The 23,136-nt window shown below is 39.2% G+C and overlaps 1 protein-coding gene across 1 annotated transcript in view; it reads left to right on the top strand.

Moving 5' to 3' along the window:
- The window catches only part of DNAH8 (dynein axonemal heavy chain 8), a 396,454-nt gene that overhangs the window by 169,551 nt on the left and 203,767 nt on the right, over positions 1–23,136 (top strand). The window contains exons 38-48 of the mRNA XM_064597567.1: positions 1,226–1,389; positions 3,325–3,427; positions 4,425–4,529; positions 4,912–5,073; positions 7,921–8,145; positions 11,481–11,653; positions 13,222–13,400; positions 17,567–17,754; positions 19,674–19,760; positions 19,856–19,963; positions 21,299–21,433. Of these exons, the coding sequence (XP_064453637.1) occupies positions 1,226–1,389; positions 3,325–3,427; positions 4,425–4,529; positions 4,912–5,073; positions 7,921–8,145; positions 11,481–11,653; positions 13,222–13,400; positions 17,567–17,754; positions 19,674–19,760; positions 19,856–19,963; positions 21,299–21,433 (1,629 nt within the window). The remainder of the gene's footprint in view (positions 1–1,225; positions 1,390–3,324; positions 3,428–4,424; positions 4,530–4,911; positions 5,074–7,920; positions 8,146–11,480; positions 11,654–13,221; positions 13,401–17,566; positions 17,755–19,673; positions 19,761–19,855; positions 19,964–21,298; positions 21,434–23,136) is intronic.

The following is a 23,136-nucleotide window of genomic DNA, read 5'->3' on the forward strand; positions in this document are numbered from 1 at the left end:
AGTTGTAACAGAGACCATATGACCTGCAAAGCCTAAAATATTTACTATCCAGCTCCTTGGCAAAATAAGTTTTAAAAATGTGCTGATTTCTTAATTTATTTTAGTAGAAAGAAGAAACGCACATATTTTCAAATTTCCAGGTTGTCTGAAGATGTGAGGTACATTCAAATATGGTACTATTAAATTATAGTAGTTCATTTCTTCTAAGAGGTCACCTTATAATCTTCCTCTGAGAGTAGGATTAAATTAATCTGTATTGTGTAAACACAAATTAACTATTAGTAAGTTGACCAGTAATAGATCAGGTATATACCATGGGGCAAAGAAACAGTTTTAGAAGCCCTTAACAAAAATCTTTAAAACAGCTTTATTTGGGCCTTTTAAATAAATAAACTTACTAATAGCTTTGTTCTATGAAGGTAACGTCCCTCTTATGAAATTAAGCCTGCTCTTTCTGAATTTCTATAAATACAGGATCTATATAAATTAAAAATCAAGGATAAAAGAGCTTTGAAAAGGGCTCATTTCCCTTTGTAATAACACATGTTTTGAACATAATTCTTTTCTTTTTTTCCCTTTGTAATAACACATGTTTTGAACATAATTCTTTTCTTTTTCAATCGGAAAGTTGCATTGTTTTAAAAAAATACCCTTGAAAGTTTTCAAGGAGTCAAGATTATGCCATTTCTAGAGGCATTTTTACAATTGAATGCAAAGCTTAATATCATCCATAGTAAATAGAGAAATTTCATTTGCAAAAACGTAAATGAAGCTTTGTTTTGGGGTTTCACTGTTTTGTTTTGTTTTTTTTCTTTTTCCTGGGGTATTTTTGAGCTGTAATTATTCAGAGGATCTTGAGATCAAATTATTTTCATGCTTCTTCAGTTTGCTCATCAAACCAAACACCTGGGGTGCTGAAAGACTAGATTTGAGCTTTAAGTTGATAGCTCTGCAAATTAATTGTGTGGCATTTTGAAAAATGTATTAAATATAAGAAAACAAATAAACAATAAGTCCCATTGTGACAAAGCAGTATTTCAATAAGCAGTTTTATGACTTTGGGTTTTTGTTGTCCAGAATTAATTCAGATGAAAAAAAATTGCTACTTTAAATTATGTAGACTGAGAACTAGTAGAAGCCGGTCTGAGGAACTCTAGGAAATTCCAAAATGAAGACTTTGCTTTATTCAAATGCTAATTTTTCCTAACTAGGAGTTTGTTTTTAGGAAGCAAAGCGGTTTCAGAATATTGACAAGTCATGGATGAAGATAATGCAGCGAGCTCACGAGAACCCCAATGTGATCAGTTGCTGTGTTGGAGATGAAACCATGGGGCAGCTTTTACCTCATTTGCATGAACAGTTGGAAGTATGTCAGAAGTCACTCACAGGGTAAGAGCTGAAGTTTTAAGTTTCCTCTCATTTTATATGTGATGGTGTTTTATCCCATACAAGTAAATAATATTGACGGCATTTCTGGTTTGGTAGGGATGGCTGAAGTGGCTCTAGGAATGTAGCATAAATTTAATTTTCCTGCAAAAAAGACCCCATAGATTTGGGGGTTGAGGAGTTAAGACAAAATTTTAGTAGTTTTATAGGGTCACTGTAACAAATTCCCACCAAGTGGGTGGCTTAAAACAACAGACATTTATTTATTTGCTTACACTTCGGGAGGCAAGAAACCTGAAATCGAGGTGTCCGCACTTTCGGAAGGTGCTAACGGAGAATCTTTCCTTGCCTCTCCAAGCTTCTGGTGGCTCTAGGAGTTCCTTGGCTTGTGGCTACATAATTTAGATCTCTCTGTCTTCTCATGTCCTTCTCCTCTTCTTCCTGTGTGTCCCTTATGAGGATTCTTATGATGGGATTTAGGACTCATCTGGATCATCTAGGATTCTCTCTTCTCAAGATCCTTAACTTTGAGGTGCCTGGGTGGCTCAGTCGCTAAGCATCTGCCTTCAGCTCAGGTCATGATCTCAGGGTCTTGGGATGGAGCCCTGCATCGGGCTCCCTGCTCGACAGGGAGACTGCTTCTCCCTCTTCCGCTCCCCCTGCTTTCGTTCCCTCTCTCACTATGTCTCTCTCTGTCAAATAAATAAATAAAATCTTAAAAAAAAAAGATCCTTAACTTCAATACATCTACAATGGCCCTTTTTCCAAATAAGGCCACATGCACTGCTTCCAGGGATTAGGACGAGGACATGTCTTCTGGGGGACTACCATTCAACCCACTACAGAAATGGAGTAGAGATGTGCACTAAGCCAGCAATTAACCAGATGAATCCACAGATGGTTTTCTTAAAAAGCAGTTCATTCTCAATTTCTGTTTGAAATAGAGTTATGGTATATCCTAGTTTATCCAAGTTTATGCCTCTGTCTTGACTTCATGGCTAGTTGGTCCCCCCAGTGCTCCCCCAGTATCCTGGCTTGGAGATAATTATGTGTTCATCCTGGGTTTAAGCCATGAAGTTCACAATACCCCTAGAAAGGCCATGGTGATGTGATTTGAAGTGGGGGTTCAAAAAGGTGGCTTTATTAAAGCACAGAGACAGGACCCCTGTGGGCAGAAAGATCTGCACTCGCACTTGGGTTGTGAGGAGCAACTGATTATATATTTTGGAGGTGGGGGAGGTAAAGACAAAGGAAGTTTCCAAAAGGATTTTCATACGCTAAAGAAGACTTATAGGATCCTGGCTATTGTCAAGCTAAGGTTGTTTTTTCCTCTAGTAAGGCATTAACATTAAGACAGTTGGGAGTTCCTGGAGGAATGTTGTATTCTGCCTGTCTCAAATATTTGTGAATGGGCTGCAAGTTAGGAAATTTAATTTTATCTACATTTCTTTTTGCCTTTGTTCTCTGCATCAACAGGAGGGCTTTTGAGAAAGAAGACCATAGATGATGGAGCAGGCTCACTCTGAATCCCTTTATTTCCACTTGCTTTCCCAAATGCCATCTGTGACCGAGCACAGACTGGTTCTAACCAAACATTTCAGAGGCAAATAGGAAATGACCATAGGTGTTTGGTTTTATCTTACTAAAGATGTTAGGGATTGTGTCTTGGCTAAAATAACCCCCAAAATTAATAATTCAGGGGCGCCTGTGTGGCTCAGTCAGTTAAGCGTCTGCCTTCAGCTTAGGTCATGATCCCAGGGTCCTCAGATGGAGCCCCGCATCAGGCTCCGTGCTCAGCGGGGAAGCCTGCTTTTCCCTCTCCCTCTGCCCCTGCTCATGTGTGCTTTCTCTCTCTCGCTCACTCTATCTCTCAAATAAATAAATAAAAAAAATTAATAATTCAGAAGAAGTCATTTGGTAACATGACTTTATTCAAAGGTATTTGGAGAAGAAGAGATTACTGTTTCCAAGATTCTTCTTTGTATCTGATCCAGTTCTCCTGGAAATTCTTGGACAAGCCAGTGACTCCCACACCATACAGGTATAATCTTAAAATCTGTTACCTAAATTGCTTTTTTACACAGCATACATAATTAATAATAAAAATGAAGTTAGCATCTAAAAAGAACAGGCAAGAGAGTATTAAAAATTATGTTGAGGATAAAATATCCTATTTTCTGTGTATTCTGAGCTCATCAACCTGAGGCAAGAGTCACTGATCATGCAACTCAACAGCTGAGTGACCTTAACCAGCTTCTTAATTTTCTCATGCCTCAGTTTCCTCATCTGTAAAATAGGGATGTTAATGGTTCCCACCTTAAAGGATTGTCACGGATTACATGAGATCATGTACTGGAAAGTATCTAGAACACAGTATGTGCTCACTAAATGTAATTCATTATTGTGAGCATTTTAGTCTAAATTTTTTTAGATCAAATAGGGATTGTGGTTTAGATTTGTCCAAATCCAAGTGCTTCTCAAGTGCTTTTAGCCATTTCCAAGGGCCATACTTCCAGAAAGTGGAGAAAAGTGACAAAGAACCAGGTGTGGGAGGCACTGAAACACCCATTCCAGGGCTGTGTCTGGTTTGGCAATCTGGGAAGCCGCTACTAACGTCTTCCTTGATGGTTTCCAGGGAGCTGGAGGGAAGCAAAAAGAGAGGAGGGAAATCAAAGCTGTGTCAGGCAGAGAGAGAAATAGGAGAGAAGCAGGACAGAGCTGTGTCTGGGAGGGACGTGGGTAGGAACCACGGGGTTCAGTCTCCATGTGGAGGAAGGTGACAGTCTTAGTCCAGCCTCGATAGCGGAACAAGGGCGTTTGCAGGAAACAGGCTGTGGGGCTGGATCTTAAAAAGTGGGCCTCCAAGTCAATCGGGGGTCAAAGCAGTGCTTTGTTTGTGTCTTTATTCGTTGACACCATTAGGTAAATTCTTAATCTCTTTCAAAGTCAATACATGTTAAGGCTTTTAAATACGCCTCAGTGGCTTTTGTGTTTAGCCTCATGTATGATGTTTTTGCTCTGTCTTGTGCTTTCTGTAGCCACATCTCCCTGCAGTATCTGACAACATAAATGAGGTGACATTTCATGCAAAAGACTACGATCGTATCCTGGCCGTCGTATCAAGAGAAGGAGAAAAAATTATTGTAATTTAACATGGTTACAATTTTGTTATTTGGATTTCTTCAAAAATTTAGGTTGAGGAGAAGCAGTTCTCTTTTGAACAACAGAGAGTGGGGGAGGAGGGTGGACTTGGGGTCTAGTCCTTTCACCCTGGCTTGGTTACAAATGAGTTTATTTGACTTCTCTGAGACTTGTTCTATCATCTGGAAGATGAAAATTTTAGACCAGATGATGTTTCTAGTTCCTTCCACCTACAATATTAGTTGATTTTTCTCGTGTTCTGAATATACTGTGTAAAATTATTTGCTTTGCACTGAGGTACTATGATTTATCGAGTGAAGTGTGACATTTGTAAAAATAGGAAATTATTATCAATTTGTAATGTATCTGTAATATATTTTTTAGTTGGATAGTCCTGTTATGGCCAAAGGTCCTGTGGAGATTTGGCTTATGGATTTGTTAAAAATGCAGATGTCATCCCTACATAATATAATTAGATCTGCATTCTACCAAATCAGTGATTCAGGATTTCAACTCTTACCTTTCCTCAATCACTTCCCTGCACAGGTGAGACTATATAATGTTTAAAATGGTGGAAATAAGGGGGAAAGATACTTGGGAAGCAGTTGGCCTGATGGTGTGGCAGCTGTCGTAGCTCTGAACTCTGGGGAGGCCTTCCCACCCTCAGCTGCCATCTACCTACATGTCTACCTACACCGTTCTAGGCCAACCCATCCCATTCCCCGGAAGAGGATTTGCCACTCTTCTCCCATCATTAAGGATAATACTAAGACTAAGGTCACTAATGGAAAATTTCATCTTATATAGAAGACACACCTATCTGTGTATGAAAGACATCTATGGATGGATTAGATGGTATATTTTCCATATGTCTATGTATGGATAGATATAGATACAGATATAGACAGGAATACAGACATATATAAAAGGAATGAGCATAGCTTTTGCTGAAACAAAATCTATCTTGCCTTTTGTGTATTTTCACTTCAAGGGATTAAAAGTTGGCATAATCTGTTAAAGGAGACCTTGTCATGCAACTAACCTCCTAACAGGACAGGACCTTGAAGAGCCTGGGGTTGGAGCAGGTGTTCTCTTTAATAGCTCTCAGGAATGCTTCACGATGCACCAAGTATTATTAAAACTGGGTGCAGGAAAAGAAGAGCCAACAGTTTCATTCAAATTTTCAAATTTCAGCCAAAGTAAATGAAGAATGATGCTTTGTGATCTGGGTCAGAGATAGTGTAGGAGAGAAGGCAAGAGATATCCAAGGAAAATATAGGTAGTTTTTACCCAAACTGTACTTCTCTAACTGTCCCTCCCGGCCCAGCCTCCAAATCCCAACTTAGTGCACACACAGCGGAGATAGCTGAAATGATAGGAAATTACTTATTCAAATGACACAAGTAGCGACATAGAATCAACCTTTATTGGAGAGAATATTTTGATATTGTATTTAATATTTTTGTATTGTATAATCTCCTTGGCAAACTTTAATACCCTTATCAGCTTTATTACCTTTGTGATGAAGTTTTATAAAATACGTCATTTGGTAAGGTGAGAAAAATAGCTCCTTAGACCAAATCAGTACACTTGCCCTCTCCCAGGAAAGCTTGATCGCCTGTATATTCTGAAGGAGACGATCAGTCTAATTTAGACAGAGCAGTTAACATTACGTGGAGAACTGAAAGCAAGTTCAGAGCAGGAGTGAAGTTGAGCAGGATATAGCAGGAAAGTTGACCAGCCATCAGGATTTTCTGTAGTGTGTATACGACACAGTAAGGAGATGAAATTTTAAATAGTTTTAGCGGGCAAATTTTAGTTATTTGGAGAAATTGCTTTAAAGAGTAATTAAGGTATATATTCATCCAGTATATACTCTATACATGAATATTTATTCAATATGTACATTACTTACTTCTACCATCCGGAAATGATGATTTAATATTTTAGTGTGTTCCCTTCTAGCATTTTTAACATGCTTATTACAGGCAGTGAGTAACACTGAGGAGAATGAGCATTCTTGTTTTGTTTTTATTTTAATGAGACATCCTCCAGTTTTCACCATTAAGTCTCCTGACTTCTTAAATTGAATAAAAAACATAATTTAAACTTTCCTTGGTGACTCAGGATAGTCATTTTATTTTTGAGTAATCTCTATACCCAACCTGGGGCTTGAACTACACAACCCTGAGATCAAGGGTTGCATGCTTTGAGCCAGCCAGGCTTTTAAAGATTAGTTTTTAGAATATACCATTAAGCAGTGATTTCTCAGAGATTGTGGGTCTGTGTCTCTAAATCAGATAGCCTTACACTGCCGGGTATTTTGGTTTTGTGGCTGTTTGTTTGTTTGTTTTTTGCTTTTCCTCTCTTGCCCCATCAGCTGCTGCTGCTGGAGTCAGAATTGGCTTGCTACTGGGAGCTTCCTGACATGGGAGGTTTCCTCCACATCAGGTTGCTCTCACCCCAGTCAGGTGCCTTCATTTATGCAGACCCGCAGGATTGGCCACTGCTCTAGCAGAAAACATTTTGCAGTCTTGAGGCAGGGATAAGGAAAGTGTTATATTCCTGCCTTAGCCACATTAAATGCTGTGCCCAGCAGTATCCCCATGCCACTCACTCTGCTCTCAGCCCTCCGCCAAATGTGATGTTGCCTTTGGTCCAAATGATCTTGGATCTGTTGCTCGACTCTGCTGATGAACAAAAGCTCCTAAAGGGATGACTGGTGCAGCAAGGTGAGGGCCATGTTCCGACAATTTTACTCCTTTCCCGGGGTAGAAATTGTAGGCAAGGTGACAGTCACAATTTCCTTATGCCCTCATCAGGAGAAAAAGGACTAGCTTCTCCCCTCTCTCATTTTCTGTCACTCTCTCTCTCTCCTTCAGATAAATATATATAGAGAGAAGTAGATGTAGGAAAAGGTACGGATGATAAAGAGAGTGGGAGATCAAGAAAGGAGATAGTGTACTGTTTCTAGAAGTTGCAGAGAGACCTTTGGGAAACCTTGCTACAGAAAAACACACAACAATGAGTCTAGTAATTCTGTTTGCTTTCCTTGACAAAGAAAAATCATCATATGGAGCTATCTGGTGGTCGCAGACCCTTTATAGAAAAATTTCCTAAGCATCCTTCATAAAACACATACAACTCCATAAATGGTAGCCATCGTTTAAATTACTATTTATCTCTCTGCATTGAAGTCATTAAATATCAGTAGTTAGAACTTTAAATGTTTATTTTTCCCCTTTTGGGAGTGGAGAAATGCATATCTCTTTTTAGTTTAAAGTGGGTCAACCTTGTTCACCTTCACATTGGGTGAGTGACCACCAAATTTTATCATAGACGTGCTTTAAATAGTTGGAAAATTTACTTATTATTTTTCTTCTGGATGCATAGGTGGGGCTTCTGGGAATTCAGATGTTGTGGACACATGATTCAGAAGAGGCTTTAAATAATGCAAAAGATGACAGGAAAATCATGCATGTGACCAATCAGAAATTTTTGGATATTCTAAATACTCTAATTAGTCAGACAACACATGACCTAAGCAAGTTTGATAGAGTGAAGTTTGAAACTCTGATTACCATCCATGTGCATCAGAGAGATATTTTTGATGACTTGGTAAAGTATCTTTTTTTTTCTTAAACTAATTCAGTGTACTAATTAACAATTTAGTGCTCCTAATAATGAACAGTTAAGTATTACATCTATTCTCTAACGTATATGAACCTTCCATCTACTTGGTTCTTTTCTGCACCTGTCTCCATATATACTATGGCTACGAATACCCTATTTGGTGGTTCAAACAACCATATGTGTATATTCATATATGGCATTCTGAAAGTCTGGAACCAACTGAGGAGATGTGAACTAACTACTTGTTCCATTACACCAAACCACCAGGGACATGATACAGTATAAGTGGGACTGGTCATGAGTTATTTGCTTCATTCAGAAAGAAGTCTTGATCAAATAGAATCAAGCTGCAGAGAAGTCTCACTGATAACGTGTCTGATCGATAGTGTCCAACAGGGCATCATGGGCTTGATCTGGACAAGGTTCTGTAGGGTGAGAGTAGGAGGGGTGGTATGTGAACTCCCTTCAGGAACAGGACTCTAACCAGAGGTCTTGAGCAAGCCAAAGTTCTCCTAAAGCAGTGGTTATCATTATAGGGTATAAACCCAGGAGGTTTTGATATAACACCATCTATCTTTTTTTTTTTAATTTTTTTATTCTTATGTTAATCCCCATACATTACATCATTAGTTTTAGATGTAGTGTTCCATGATTCATTGTTTGTGCATAACACCCAGTGCTCCATGCAGAATGTGCCCTCCTCAATACCCACCACCAGGCTAACCCATCCTCCCACCTCCCCTCCCCTCTAGAACCCTCAGTTTGTTTTTCAGTCCATCGTCTCTCATGGTTCGACCATCTGACTATCTTTGTCTTTAACAACCATCAGTTGATTTGATATGATTTGATTCATCTTAAAGGCATCTCTTTTCTTCACCAGGGACATGTAATTCATACAACTTGGGGCTCTTTTTTAGAGAATATGATCAGAGACTACTGGTTTCAAACTTGTATCAAAAGCTCTGATCAGGGCACCTGGGTGGCTCAGTGGGTTAAGCATCTGCCTTCTGCTCAGGTCATGATCCTGGGGTCCTGGGATCAAGCCCCACATTGGGCTCCCTGCTCAGCAGAGAGTCTGCTTCTCTCTCTCCCCCTGATTGTTCTCTCTCTCTCAAATAAATAAATAAAATCTTAAAAAAAAAGAATTCTATCAGATAAGTCATATTTATGGAAGGTTGAAGGACATGCAGTCCATTTATTCCCCTGGAATCTAGACCCTCACTTCTCAAAGTATTATTATATGCCAACCAGTTGCATTAGCATCTCCTGGGAGCTGGTTAGAAAAGCAGAATCTCCAACCCCCTCCCCTCACCCCACCCCCCACTGAATCAGAATCTGCATTTCAAGATTCCCAGGTGATTCGTATATGCATGTTCAAGTTGAGGAAACACTGCTCTAGGATTTATCTCTGGATCTTCTGATCAAGCCAGTCATCAGAGAGCTGCATACTCAGACCATAGTTCCTTAGCCATCTACAGAGTTGCTTTCACTAAATTGCAGTTACTATCATACTTTGGCTTTCTTTGAAGTCCACCTCAAGAAACTCCTGTGGAATCGATTACTGTATCTGTGAAGAGCATGCGGCTAACATTTCTTGCTGACTCACTTTTTTTTTTTTAAAGATTTTATTGATTTATTTGACAGAGAGAGAGAGAGAGTACAAGCAGGGGGAGCGGTGGGCAGAGGGAGAAGCAGGCTCCCTGCTGAGCAAGGAACTGGAAGCAGAGCTCAATCCCAGAACTCTGGGATCATGACCTGAGCCGAAGGCAGATAGCCAACCAACAGAGCCACCCAGGCACCCCTCTCTCACTGGCTCTTGAAGCTGAAATCCCATGGAAGAAATTTCTTTTAGATTTAAGCGCTGAGCAAAGCTTTACTTTATATACAGAATGGGTTTTTAAAAAGAAAAACTGATACACAATTAAAACCACATAACTGTATTCTTTTTGTCTTAATTACTATTGAACTCATGGTCTCTCTGCATCCCAACTAAAATGAGATCTCACGGCTGGCTTATTTGCATTTTATTTTTCCATGTATGATGCTTAGAACAGCCTGATACACGGTAAGAACTCAATCAGTATTAGCTATTCTTTTTTCTTCATCTTCCATCTCCTCCTCACCATCTTAAAGGATTGTTGAGAGAGGTCAGTTGACAGCATTTCCATGGTGCAGGTCCTGTGTGGGAGAGAGAGTCCCTGGGGGAGACACTGGATCATGTTACCTGAAAGTTGCTCTTTAAGGTGATGAATACAAACTGTGCTTTAGCCCAGAAGCCAGAATTCCTAACTTCAGGGGGAAACAAGGTCATAAACAAATGATGATGACAAAAAGCAAGACTGTACACAGCATGGAGACTTGATTAGATGGAGACCAGAACATGGCAGGGTTGTCAGAGGCCAGCTGAACGACCTGGAAGTGGGACCGAGTTTAAGAGCAGCGATAGGGGTCATTTACCACTTTCCTGTGATGATTCCCCTGAGTGGGCAGGACCGAGTTTTCTCCAAGTTTGCCCATGGAGAATCATGAAGCGCCTGAGAATGTGGTTGTGGTGGGATGTTGTTCCTAAATGTGCTTCCCTGGTTTCTCTCTCTTGCATGCACAGCTGTGGGAGCCCAGGACCTCTTGCCCATAGCAGTACGCTGATGACCCGGCAGGTTGGTGGGTTTGGCCACAGTGCTGGTGTAGGAAGGCACGTGTGCGTAACTGACTGTGCTCTCCCTGCTAATCCCTTCGGGGGCTTCTTTTTGCTCTGAGAACACTGCTCAACTCTGTTTCCATGTCCTGTGAAGCCTCAGCTCTCTTTCTCTCAAGTCCCAGATGCCTTAGCTATACTGAACTTCTTTCAGTTCCTTGAACATGCAGCCAGATCTTCTGGATCTTTGCCTAGGACATTTTACCCTTTTTAAAAACTTACTTGTTTTTTTCTTTCGGTTTTGTTTCCCTGGGTAATTCCTACTATTTTTTTTCAGGTTTTAGTTTGAATATTTCTTTCTCCAAGTATCCCTTTCAGGCCCCCTAGACTACATTAGGATCCTCTTGCTACATATTTCCATGAACCCTGAATTTCTTTTCATACTGTTTTTGCAATTACTTGCTTATCTGTTTGTCTTTTATCTTCTTTTGTCGACTCTAGAAGGCAGGAACAATGCCTGTCTGTGTTTACACAGCACAGTGTCAGGCCCAAGGAGGGACCCAAGAAATATATGTTAAATAAATGAGAATCAGTTCACAAAGGAGTGAATAAAAACTGCCCATATGCTTGTGTTTTATGCTATTGCAATTCAGTATGTAATCTCTTTGTATTTCATGTTTTTAAGGTAAAAATGCATATCAAATCAGTTACTGACTTTGAATGGCTAAAACAGAGTAGATTTTATTTTAAGGAAGATTTGGATCAAACTGTGGTGTCTATTACAGATGTGGATTTTATTTACCAGAATGAATTTCTGGGATGCACTGACCGTCTTGTCATCACTCCATTAACAGATAGGTAGGACACTCAGTTTTTGTTATTCCACTTTGTAATTAAACGATGTGCTTAACATTGCTTTCAAATTGCATTTGAAATATTAATAGAAGCATATTGCTGTTGTGTTAGGTCTATGCTAGCTCATCAAAGTCAGTCTAACAATGAAATAACCAAGGTTATTACTTAAACGTACACGTGCATTACATTTTTGTGAAGCAGAAAAAAGATAAAAGAATGAAAGCAAGCTTGAACATTGACTGTGAGTAATATAGTAATGAATTTTAGATTGCAAGATGGAAAAATATCTCCGGCACCATAAAGGGAAGTCGTTAGAATTGCAAAGAAGGAAGGGACCTTGGAGATGATTGAATTTAGTCTCCTGGTTTTCCAAATGTAGAAATGGACACCTAAAGTCAAGTTTCTTGGTCCAGTATGAATAAACAGGCAATGGCCAATCTCCTCACAGTTCTTTCCAGTATGTGACATCAGAGAGAACTGGGCCTTTTTCATCTCTACATATCCCACAACACCTAGTTCAATATGCTGTACATAGAAGACGCTCAATAAGTATTTGTAGACTTGACTTAAATTGGGTCATAGAATGATTAATTCTGCTGTTCCTTTAAATAGGGCTGCCTGCAGGCATTATGTCTTTAGTCTCTTGATTCATCCAACCTCCTTCTGTATGCCCAGCACTGTAGCATAAACATGTCCATGAGTTTCCTCTTCCACTGAGGTTTGCATATAAAGCTTCATGTCTCAGGAAGCTTCACTAAGTTTTACTTAGATCTGAAACACATACAACTTAAGCTGGATCATGGATACAAGAAGATTCATTATATTATTCTTTATAGTTACCTCAATGAGTGAAAAATTTCATAGTAAAATGATTTATTTGCAATGGTGTCCTGGAGTTGACTCATACCAGCTTTTTTTTTTTTTTTTAATACTTTATTTATTTATTTGGGAGAGAGAGAATGAGAGAGAGAGCATGAGAGGGGTAGGGTCAGAGGGAGAAGCAGACTCCCCACTGAGCAGGGAGCCTGACATGGGACTCGATCCCAGGACCCTCGGATCATAACCTGAGCCGAAGGCAGATGCTTAACTAACTGAGCCACCCAGACGCCCTCATACCAGCTTTTGAGAGTCAACTGTACGCATCTCTTCCCAGTTTTGTGATACCACGTCGGTAGCTTGTCATGAGCCCTAGTGGAAGTATTTATACCACTGCAACTGGCAAACATGAAAATCAGATTTATTTCCTTATTTTTCCTGGAGGGCCAGTTGTTCCCCATCTGCCAGTATACCCCGGCTTATATGGTTCCCTGATTTATGACTTATCCTGACCACAGCTCAAGGAAGGCCTGAAGGTTTTAAGTCAGGGCTGAGGAGTTTAGAAAGCTTGTCCCAAGAAACGTTTGCAATCACTGTACTACCTCTAGTGAATATCAAGTACTCTAGCCTCTTTTACATGGGCGGCTCAAATTCTCAGACAGGCCCATTCCAGTCACACCCGACTCTGGCTTGTGCTTTGGGGCAGTAATGTGTTCTCCCACACTCCTGGTGCTTTCTCTGATTCCCATTTGCAGATGCTATATCACTTTAGCGCAGGCTTTGGGAATGAACATGGGAGGTGCTCCAGCAGGACCCGCGGGCACTGGCAAAACAGAAACTACGAAAGACATGGGAAGATGTTTGGGGAAATACGTGGTCGTGTTTAACTGCTCAGATCAAATGGATTTCCGAGGGCTAGGACGGATTTTTAAAGGCGAGTGTCAAACACTGTGAAATCGTTGTTGGTGAATGTATTTTTATTGCTCTTTAACATTATTTTCTGATATTAACCTAAAGGGGTATTATTCCACATCACTAAAATGTGTATAGGTTGGTGTATATGATATTGCCATTTTTCTGGGTCAAAAAGGCTAGATGTCATCAATTTCGTATGGTTCAGTGATATTGCTGGCATTCTAGTCCATGAGTTGAATGTGTATTGGATTGTGAAAATGAAATCAATTTATTATTGCCTGAAACAGTGGTGGAGGGGATAAGATCAAGATAGCAAACCCATGACACACGTGGCTTCTCTTCCTGCATTAAATCCCATTGAAATGAAAGATATTATTTAGAACAGAATTTAGAGACGGTGGTATTGGTGCGGGGATTGATAAATGGACCAGTGGAATACAATAGAGAATGCAAAAATGGGCCAAGGACATTTGACATATGGCAAAGATGGTATTGTAAATCAGTGATGAAGAGATAGTCTTTACTGGGACAAGAGATGATTAATATTTAACAACAGAAATCGGATCCCTACACACATAAAAATTGGATGCCTACACCATATATAAAAATCAGTTCTGGGGATTAAACACCTAAATGTGGTGGGCAAAACCATACAGTTTTTAGAAGGTAATAAATGAAAATATCTTTGTTCTCAGAGAAAGGGATTTTTAATACAAAAATCACAAGCCATAAAGGAAAGATTGTTACATGGCTTACCTTCAATTAAAAACTTCTGTTCATCGATTGGGTGGATACCAAAGAGAGAAAAGCCATGCCAGAAATTTGGAAAGGCATTAGCAACCTATGTTACCTACAAAGGATTAGGATCACAAATACATGAGTAATGCCCACGAATGAATGAGAGAAAGATAACCCAATAGAAAACAGAGAAAAAGTCTTGAATAGGCATTTCACGAATGAAGAAAACCAAGTCACCAGCAATTGAAGAATTACATATTATGAAGAGATTCCATCTTGTACACACCACATTGAAAAAATTTAAGTGTGACATTTTTGACCATTGGCAAGGTATAGCGTAACAGAAACAATCATCAGCTACTGGTAGGAGTAAAAAAGTTGCTTGGAAAAAACCGCACCATGTGTATTCTCATCTATCCCACCTCCTGGTCTATAGTCAGAGAAATGACACTCATGCACTGGGGTCTGTGTGTAGATGTTCACTGCAGCATTGCTTAAAACAACAAACATCTGAAAACAACTCTAGTGTCCTCTACAGTGGACTGGTTGCCTAAATACATCAATTGGGAAAATATAATTTATATATTATATATATAGGAAGGAAAAATATAATGTATATATATATATGAAATTGTGTATAACAGCATTATGGAGCAATAAAAGTGAGTAACTACAAGACGATGCATTGACATAGAGCAGCCTCACAGATATAGAGTGAAGGAAACTAGTCTCACAAAAATACATGTAGTATGATTAAATTTATTTAAATTAAAAAATAGGTAAAACTAAAAATATGTATCATTTAAATATGTATACAGAAATAGTAAGAAAGCAAAGCAAAGCAAGAGGATGATTGTCACAAAGTTCAGACTAGCAGTCCCTCCCTCTGGGAGGGAAGAAAGAGGGTATGGTAGGGGAGAAGTTCATTGGAGCTTCCTTGTATTAAAATCATGAGTGCAGCCCTTCCTTTAAATATGATATGAGAATATCCCTGTAATAGATATTGTGAGAATTCACATCCAGCTCTCACCTTTAATATATGTACATAATATCTGAAATACATACATATGAATACACAGTCATACATATATATTATATCTACATTTATATATATATATGAATACACAGTCCTTGTGTGATATTTCTCCATTTAAGAAAGAGAACAAAATATAAGCTGTAGACTGGGAGAAGATATTTTAACATGTATAGCTGACAAAAGATTAATATCCAGCATTAAAAAAGATTTTCTTCCAATCATTAAGAAACCCAAAATAAAACAATAGTGAGATACAAGTCTCACTCCCGCCAGATTGGCAAAAATGGAAAAGTCTGGCAAAACCACTGTTGGTAAGGACGTGTAGAATTTACAACTGTTAATACTTCTTACCTGTGTGTAAATTGGTGGAGCTGCTTCTGAGAACAGCCTGGCAACAGGTGGTCAATGTTCTGAAGATACTCTCTTTTGACCCAACATTTCCACTCCTCACACAAGTTTTAAGAAGACATGAGCCGATACATTGTTATGGCAAATTATTAGGAGCAACCCAAATATCCATTGAAAGTAGAATGATTTTTTAAACTGGTATATTTATGCAATGGAATACTGTACAGTATAGTCTTTTAAGATAGTGAATTAGATCTATGTATATCAGCTTAGATAAATCTCAGAAAAAGAATGTTGAGCAAATAAATCAAATTTCAGGAGTATATATACAGTGTTTTATAGATAGATACACACATACAAATCTTGAATAAGCAAAATATACAGTGTTCATGAATACATGCAATATACAGTGTTCATGAATACATGTTTAAAGCATGCCTAGAACCCCTGGCATCGAATTCAGGATACAGGTTACCTCTGGAGAAGGAGGGAGTGTGGATCCCAGAGAACATAGGCGGATTTGAACTGTAGTTCTAATATTTTATTCTTTAGAATGAAATCTGAAGCAAATTGTTAAGGTTTGATAGGTAGGTGCATGGGTATTCATTACATTATTCTTTATAATTGCCTCTTAAACCATTTTTGAACCCTGAAAATCACTTCCTTAATCAGAGAGAAGGATTCTTCTGTAGATGACTCCTAGCCTGAAGGTTGGGGATGGGTGAGAGCAGCAGACTAGGGCACAAGGTAAATCCCAGACTGACAAAATGATTACAGATGGCAGAGAAAAAGAAAAGGAAGTGGCTGTGTCCAGTATTTTTCCTCTGTACAAAAGTTGTAACTCAGCTTTCAGAAGTGGAAGTCCTGTCAAAGATAAACCTCTGGTGGAGGCTTGTGCCCGGAGGCAAGCAGTGCACCAGGTCAGAAGGTAAAGCTCCAGACCCCGAGGGAAAGCTCTCCTGCCTCTCTCATTCCTTCCCCCAGATCGCCAGGGGCAGGCATGCATCCTGCAAACAGGAATTGGTAAATGGGATGAGGCAATATGCACATATACAGAGATAACAAAGTCTCAAAAAAAAAATTTGAAGAAATTCAGAAGGCACCCCAAACAGCTAAGAGACCTACTGATCACTAAACGGATTAATAGAGGAAACAGGAGAAAACAGTAAATAAAATCAGTAGCTTCACAGGGATTCAAGAATTCATAACATACAACCGATCGAAAAAAAAAAAAAAAAACTGGCTGCCATGAAAGAAATAACAATTGGAATAATAAATAAATACTGGATTAAAAACCTCTTTTGAGTTAAATGATCGAGCCAAGAGACTAAATACATTGTCGAGAGAAATGGGAAGTTTGACAGAAAAGCCTGAGGGTCACAGGGATAGATACAAAAGTTCCAAAATCTGTATAATGGAAATTCCCAAAGGAAAGGAAAGAAAAACGGGGGGCGGGGCGGGGGGGGGGGCAGCAATCATAAAAGGAAGAAGAACATTTCATGTAGCTGAAGATAATGAAGGTTTTCATACTTAGAAATAAGACAGTAGCAATGTTCTTCATAATTACTGGAGTTTCTCTTCGTATCGAGTTTGTAAGGAATAAAAATGCCTTTGACCATTTTCTGTCTCACCTAGCATCCCCACATGTCTTTCATTGCAACAGGAAAGAAACAGGGTGATCTGACCCATGTATTTTTGTCAGTTTCATTATGTCAGTTTCCCCAACCATTATGGCTCTTTCAGCCCCCATTCCCACTGGAAGCAGTGCTTCCAAACTGAATCAAAATTTATCATCGTCTGGCATCACTGGGTGTAATGACGTGTCTATACTTTGATTTTGGCAGTGCACTATTTTCATTATTTCCAGGATGATGTACAAATACTTAAACCTCTCGATGTCACTGGAATTAGATACGTCTTTACAAACAGCCAGATTTGACACTTTATATAAGCTGTATTTCAATATATAATTGTTTGAGAGCACTTTAGAGAAATGATTCTTCTTCTTGGTAGCAGGTATATTACAAAGTAAAACTTTTCAAATTAACTGTTTTTCCTGCCAGGTCTTGCACAGTCGGGTTCTTGGGGCTGTTTTGATGAGTTTAACAGAATTGAATTGCCTGTATTATCAGTGGCAGCCCAACAGATTTATATTGTTTTGACAGCAAGAAAAGAGAGAAAAAAACAGTTCATTTTTTCTGATGGTGATTGTGTTGATTTGAATCCAGAATTTGGGATCTTCCTAACAATGGTGAGAACTTGGTCTTTAAATGCAATGTGATTGGTTTAATTGCTATAGACTTAAATAAAACAAAGCATATATTAGTTAGTAAAAGACAGACTATTCAGAGGTCATGAGTGATTCTCTCTCATCATATGATTTTTTTGAGTAGTAAAAATAGCCTAGAGAGAAGATAAAATAGTAATAGGTTAATGATAATACTAGGGACTGTTTAGTGAGCCCTTGTTATGTGTAAGGTGGGGGGCTAAATGTTTTCCATATTGTATCCAATAGCCTAGCTACAGTAACAATCCCCAAATCTCAATGACTTAAAACCTCAAAGATTTATCTCTCTCTCATGTCACATGTTTTTATATATTCTCTATATAGTTAAATCTCTATGATGCAAGATAACACAACGTAATCTGAATTTTATGTGTCTCAGTGGACAAAGATAAATTATAGAAAGCAAAATCAGGAAGTTTTCTGATAAGCTTTTTTTTTGTAAACAAACCTAAGCAAAACAGTTGGGGGTAAATAATAATAATCCAGAAGTGATCATGAATTTATTGTGTGATACTGTGGTGTAGAACAACTTAAAAGAAGAGTAACAGTCTCCTTGGATTAAGAATAATTTTGGAGGGGTGCCTGGGTGGCTCAGTCGGTTAAGCGTCTGCCTTCGGCTCAGGTCATGATCCCAGGGTCCTGGGATCGAGCCCCGCATCGGGCTCCCTGCTCTGCGGGAAGCCTGCTTCTCCCTCTCCCCCTCCCCCTACTTGTGTTCCCTCTCTCGCTGTGTCTCTCTCTGTCAAATAAATAAATAAAATCTTTAAAAAAAAAAAAAAAGAATAATTTTGGAAATATCAATTAGATATTGCATTAGGCTGTAAATAACCGAGACATGAAAAATAGTGTCTTAACACATACAGATTTCTTCTCTTACGATCCTCCTGTGTTTCTACACCATCATGGTTTCCATCTTCAATTTACCTTATGACCCAACATGCTATAGAAGCATCTGTTTTGCTGCAGCCAAAGTGCATCAAAGATACTGTGTGCCCCTTTGCATCTCATGGTGTCAAATTTAATCATACCAGCTGCAAGGCAGGCTGGGAAATGTGGTTTTTAATCTGGGTGGTGATACACCCAGTTTGCAACTGGGGTCCTGTGACTGAGAAAAGAGAAAAGAAGGAGCAATGAAGGGCAACCAGCCACCTCTGTATTCCCAGCACTGAGCAAGGTATCTGGCCTGTGGACAGTGCCCAAGAAATGCTCAGGGACTGAAAGTTTCCAAAAATAACTGACCCCTCTTTGCCTTACTAGTCTTTGAACCCCTCACCTCTCCCTTGGAGCTTTTGGGTCTTGCCTAACCTCAACCTATTGCTACTTGTGAGTCCTTAGGTTCCTTTCCACTTCTACTTTTGTCCTTTTTACTATTTTTCTCATCATTCCCATCTTTATTTCCCCTCACCCCTGTGGGTTCTTTTTTAATGGTCAGCCACAGAAGTCTATCATTCTGACTGCAGAGAATAATGGAAGAGATAAAACAAAGAATTACCTAAGTAACGATCAGTATAAAATCCTGAATTTTCTTCCTCTTTCAATAACCTATTTTAGACCATAATGATCCTGGTATTTATGCATCTTTCTTTTCTTTTCTATTACCTTAACCAACAGATACATGGATGCTTAATTTTTGCTACAAAAAGTGCTCTGTGTGTGTGTGTGTGTATCACTTTGTTAGTATAATGAAAATGGAAATATGTAGGAGGGAGTGATATGACCTTAAAAAATATGGATGGTCCAATACATATTTTTGAGAAAGGAGGGATGTTTTACGAATCTAATGTTTTTCAGTACCACCTTAGAATATGAACTGGGAATTTGAATGTATTTGTATTCATGAAATGAAAATTATATCAATAATTTAAAACAATTTTAATTGTTAGAACCCTGGATATGCTGGGCGCCAGGAACTACCAGAAAACTTAAAAATTCAGTTTAGAACTGTTGCTATGATGGTTCCTGATAGACAGGTAGGCACCAGGATTTAAAAACATAATATAATTTATGTTCCTTACCTGTTTTTCACTAATGTTATTGAAAAAAATCTCACAATCTTAATTTTCAGATCATTATGCGAGTTAAACTTGCAAGCTGTGGTTTTCTTGAAAATGTTATCTTGGCTCAGAAGTTTTATGTTCTTTACAAACTCTGTGAAGAGCAACTTACCAAACAGGTAACTGTAAATCTTATTTTTCCCCCAGCTGTAGAACTTGATTTTTTACTTGGCAATTTTACTTTGATAAATGTTAATCAGTGAGTTTTAAAAAAGTCTCAACTCTTTTCTAAAAGATATTTATAATTCTAAATATATAATTTTAAATAAAAATATATTTATAATTGTAAAATATATTTATAATAAATATAATGTATTTTTAAAACCTTTTTTAAATTTGAAATTATTATGGAGTCTCAATGAGGTTGCAAAGAAATGTACAGGAGGTCCTGTATACCATGTTTCCTGCAATGTTGACTTTTTTCTTTTAAAGATTTTATTTATTTATTTGAATGAGAGAGAGAGAGAGAGAGAAAACAAGTGGGAGTGGCAGAGGGAGAGGGAGAAGTAGACTCCCCGCCGAGTGGGGAGTCCCACGTGGGACTGGATCCCAGGACCCTGAGATCATGACCTGAGCCGAAGGCAGACGCTTAACCAACTTAGCCACCCGGCCGTCCCAGTGTTGACATTTTGTAACTATACTACAATAACAAATAACAGACCAGAAAACCCACGTCAGTACAATTCACAGAGTTTATTAAGACCTTGCCAGCTATACACGCACTTTGTGTGTGTGTTTGTGTGTGTGTAGTACTATGTAGTTATGTCACATATGCAGATTCATGTAACCTCCACCACAATCAACATACAGGACTGTTCTATCACTGCAGGGTTTCCTCATGCTACCCCTACATAGTCACACCCACCTCTCTTCCAAATCCCTAACCCCTTGCAACCCCTATCTTTCCTCCTTCTCTATAATTCTGTTATTCCAAGAATGTTACGGAAATGGAATCACAGAGTGTGTAACCTGTTGGTTACTCATTTAAATCTGCTGTATGGGCTGTATCACACTGTATTATTCTCAAAGTATATTTAAAGTGTGAACTGCCCACGGGGCACCTGGGTGGCTCAGATGGTTAAGCATCTGCCTTCAGCTCAGGTCATGATCCAGGGATCCTGGGATGGAGCCCCTTGTCGGGTTTCCTACTCAGCAGGGAGTCTGCTTCTCCCTCTCCCACTCCCTCTGCTCTTCCCCCTGCTCGTGCTTGCCCACTCTCTCTCTCAAATAAATAAATAAAATCTTAAAAAAAATAAAGTGTGAGCTTCCCAATGGAATGGTCATTTTGCAATCAAAGGAAAGGTGAGAGACTGGAGCTAATAGAACTTTGCAGCTCAGCCCCTCGGCACAGCACTGTGTACATATCAGAATATCTACCTGTGTGTATACGGTGTGAGTCTACATTTAGGATTGTTCAATGAAACAACCTTTTTTTTTTTCTTTCCCAATTTTAGGTTCATTATGACTTTGGGTTGAGAAATATTCTATCTGTTTTGAGGACACTTGGAGCTCAAAAAAGAGCCAGACCAGAAGACAGTGAGCTAAGCACTGTCATGAGAGGACTGAGAGACATGAACCTTTCCAAGCTGGTATCTCCCCTTCTCCGAATTCCCTTCTCCTTTCAGATTCTAACCTGGCTTTTTCCCTCATTAGCTGATGCATGGGGGTTGGCTCAGGTTGAGCTGTGAGCATTAATGATTACAGGAACAATGGGTATGTGAAGCTACCCCCATGCTTCCAGAAGGCAAAAAGCCCATGGCTTTGTATGCCCAACATGGGCTGGAAATGCATCCTCTTATCAGCAGTGAACCATAAAACAGGCTTTATCAGTGGGCTCTGGCCCCCAAATTTCAGTCCAGCCTTCCACCATTACTCATAATGTAACATGAACTCTAAACATGAAAATCCCAGTGTCCTGGATTCACAGAGAACCACGGGAACTTCTGTTTTCTCAGAATATGTCAAAGCCTATTTTAGCTACCTGTGTCTCTCCCAAAACATCAACACCATTTCTATTGTCCAAAAGCGCATTGAAAGTTTGCTGGGAAGATGATCATAGTTATCTCACTGCTTTCATGCTTGTCACGATTATAGCTAGCTTCCTTGAACGAGCTGATGGACAGGTTTGCGTGGTATTTATTCAAGAGCTTCTATGTGTTATGTATTGTGTCTGTGCCCTGGGAGCACAAGGTTGAGGAAGAAATGGTTCTCAGGAAGCTCCCGTTCTAGTTACAGAAGCTAACAGCTGACATGCATGTAGTTCCTTCCTATTACAAAGCTTTTTCAGGGGTTTTGTCTTGTTTGCGCCTCTCAGCAACTCGGTGAGATACGAATGGCTAGTGTGTTTATTGCCCTTTTACTTATGAGGAAACCAAGTCGGAAGACTCACCCACAGTCACGGTCAGTTGAGAAGCTGGAACAAAAATCCACAAGACCTTCTGATGCCAAGTCCTCTGCCCCTTCCAGTACACCTCACTGCCTCCCTCCGTAATGTACTCTTGAAACTGCTAGACAAGAATTCCAGAAGGCATCAAAGGAGTCCCAGAGAACAAGGAGAAATCAAAAGGGGTCAGCAGTTGGGAAGGGGGTGATGTAGATATTAAAGATGGAGAAAATGAGGATTAGGGTCAGTTTACTCAAACCTACGGCTTATAAGGAAGGGAGGACACTGCTCTGATGGAGTTTTCCATTCAATGTTGGATGAGCCAGGCAGGTAGGGTTATGGATATTTTCCTAATTTAAATGAAATATTAATATTCTATTTTCATGGGGTTGGGACTATTAATCGCATGTTTTTAAGGTTAATGCATACACCTGTTTGTGAGAAGCACAGCATTCATATGATAAAGTAATGAGATCAAACCTTGAAGCAGTAGATTGTAGAAAACGTTGAATGCCAAAGGGCTCTGGCTACAATGCTCTAGGTAATGTGGATTCAGGGGTGGTGTTGTTTTTTTTTTATTCTTATGTTAATCCCCATACATTACATCATTAGTTTTAGATGAAGTGTTCCATGATTCATTGTTTGTGCATAACACCCAGTGCTCCATGCAGAATGTGCCCTCCTCAATACCCACCACCAGGCTAACCCATCCTCCCACCTCCCTCCCCTCTAGAACACTCAGTTTGTTTTTCAGAGTCCATAGTCTCTCATGATTCGTCTACCCCTCCGATTTACCCCCCTTCATTCTTCCCTCTTGCTACCTTCTTCTTTTTTTTTTTCTTAACATATATTGCATTATTTGTTTCAGAGGTACAGATCTGAGATTCAACAGTCTTGCACAATTCACAG

This window comes from Mirounga angustirostris, unplaced genomic scaffold (genome assembly GCF_029215605.1).
Source record: "Mirounga angustirostris isolate CCGP_5_RB_7025 unplaced genomic scaffold, mMirAng1.0.hap1 SCAF_8, whole genome shotgun sequence".
Classification (NCBI taxonomy): domain Eukaryota; kingdom Metazoa; phylum Chordata; class Mammalia; order Carnivora; family Phocidae; genus Mirounga; species Mirounga angustirostris.